General features: G+C 43.0%; 1 protein-coding gene across 1 annotated transcript in view; it reads left to right on the plus strand.

The window, feature by feature from the left end:
• Positions 1 to 1,972: 1,972 nt before the first annotated feature.
• The window catches only part of LOC308368430 (methyl-CpG-binding domain protein 2-like), a gene marked incomplete at its 3' end in the record, with an annotated part of 48,417 nt that continues 48,101 nt past the window's right edge, over positions 1,973 to 2,288 (plus strand). Inside the window, 1 exon segment of the mRNA XM_080842600.1 lies at positions 1,973 to 2,288. This exon segment is cut by the window's right edge and continues 73 nt beyond it. Coding sequence (XP_080698726.1) covers positions 2,246 to 2,288 — 43 coding nt within the window. The 5' untranslated portion in view covers positions 1,973 to 2,245.

Consider the following 2,288-nt stretch of genomic DNA (forward strand, 5'->3'; position numbering starts at 1 on the left):
AGATCAGGTTACACACACGTGTGCATCAGTTTGAGATGCGTGTGTGTGTGTGTGTGTGTGTGTGTGTGTGCAAGACTATTTTAAGAATGGGGAGACTCGATCGTTCAGAGTATATTTGGAATCTGAAGAATGGAATCAGAGTGGTGCCATGCTTACGAGACATGGTCACGAGAAGGGATGTGTGTAATGAGAGTGGGTGCAGATATTAAACAGAATGTAGTGGCCACCATGGCCACTGACATTTTCATCGTCATAGAATATAGCACCATACAGTCTACAAGAGTATACTTGTGCTCAGTGGTGTAGTCCAGGGTATGCGCAGGTATACAGAGTATACCCACTTATCTTTCAGTCAGTATTGCATATACCCATTTCTCAAAACAGGGCATTTATCCTGTGCTGTATGGGCTGCTTAAAACAAATTAACAGTAAACCCACTTCTCCAGGGACCACTACACCACTGCTTGTGCTCCTTTGGAGATGAGCTAAGGGCCTTGATGTTGCATGCGACTCACGATATTCAAGCTAAACTAAAAGCGGGGCATTGCTGTTGCTTCATTAGCACAATGCCAGATGAGTTTCATGGCCTGAATGAACCAGGCATCAACAGGGTCAGTACAGCTGAAACTCACAGTTTCACTAATAGAAGAGCGCCATTATTTCCCGCTCTAACCTCCATTCAAATACATTAATGTGGCAAGATAGTCTTTGTGTTCATAAATTATTTTATTTATATGGGCCACAATATAATAGTGGAGTGATTCAAATCAAATCGACTAAATCGATATGTGGAACAATATATGGATATATGGAACAATATATGGATATATGGAACCTAGCTCTGTCCACTCAGCTTGTCTCTCTTCTTCCCCTCCTGCTGTAGACTATTTTCCACTGTGGGATGCTGCTGAAGTCTTTCTACCTGATCCACAGATGGGTCCCCCGTATGAGCTGGATTCTGCTCAAGGTTTCTTCCTGTTAAAAGGGAGTTTTTCCTTGTCACCGTCACCTTAGTCCTTGCTCAAGGCTATGGGTTCTGTAAAGCGACAGATTAGCCAATTTCAATTGTAAGTGCTGTATAAATAAAACTGAATTGAACTGAGTTTAGTTGAATTGAACGAAATGACAATGACGGTTTAATGGAGTGATTTATAATCTGATGTTGAAAAAGGTTCACATAAATGTGATGTTATTGGATTGTTATTTTCCAGTCGCTAGAGGGGGGTAGTTCGCCAAAATATAGCCTACAGGGAAAAAGAAACATTAATTTGACTTCGAGGTTTTAGGGTCAATATCAGGTGAATTACTTACTACTACAATTAGTCGATTTCACACTTTACATTAAAGTCTTGTGTAATAATCGTCCTTATGAAGAATCTATTTAATGTCCCTAGCCTATATAGAAAAGGTTTTCTGTGATAGTTACTTACATTAGACGACCATAGCCAAAAAGCGTTTGGTTCAGTAACATAGGCTACTAAGTGATATGAGCATAACATCACAACCCTACGGTCAGCAAACACGTTTGAAAAGCAAAACCTGCATTTGCCTGTTGGGAACTTAGATAGGTCTTCTCACTAAAACTCGGGTAGCCTATAATATTTATCTCACACATAATAAACTGTTATCTCACTTTTCAGCGCAACTGTCACTGTCACGAGACTGTTATAGAGAAAGACCACGTCCAAACAGTGTATCACTGCATCTCACACATCACACATGATGATCCACTATGAGGCGGTGAGTGTTGCATCATGGCACCACTGACATATCCATGAGACCGAGGGACATCCATGCATTCTGAGCTCTTTGGTAGTGTTAGCGAGAAGTGACGGGAGGCTTCCGCGGGAGGCGGGGCTATGTGCGAGCCAACGAGTGTGGTTGCCAGGCGCTCGGTCGGAGTGTGGGAAGTGCTGAAATTTCAGCGCGTCACAGCATTACTTCGCCACCACCGTTGACTGACGGACTTACTACCGCCACGGTTGGTCAGCTAGTCTAGTTGTCGGCCGATGCGTTAATAGTCCCACCGTCCACTGTTACAAAAGGCATCTTTGAAATCACGGGGAGTGTTATAACAGAAGTTTAAAATTGCTGAATGATTGGCTCGGAACCACGTACTTTAGCCTAATCTCTCCTCAAGTTCAGGTTAGCCAGCTAGCTAGCTCGCTAGCAACTTCTCTGACTTGGACCACCAGTCATTTTTCACTGGTTGGGGTATTCCCTCGCAGTCATAATAGCCATCTAAATGATCATGGAGAGGAAGAGGTTAGATTGCTCGGCTTTGCCAC

The sequence above is a fragment of the Sprattus sprattus genome (genome assembly GCF_963457725.1).
Source record: "Sprattus sprattus genome assembly, chromosome: 7".
In the NCBI taxonomy this organism is placed as follows: Eukaryota; Metazoa; Chordata; class Actinopteri; order Clupeiformes; family Clupeidae; genus Sprattus; species Sprattus sprattus.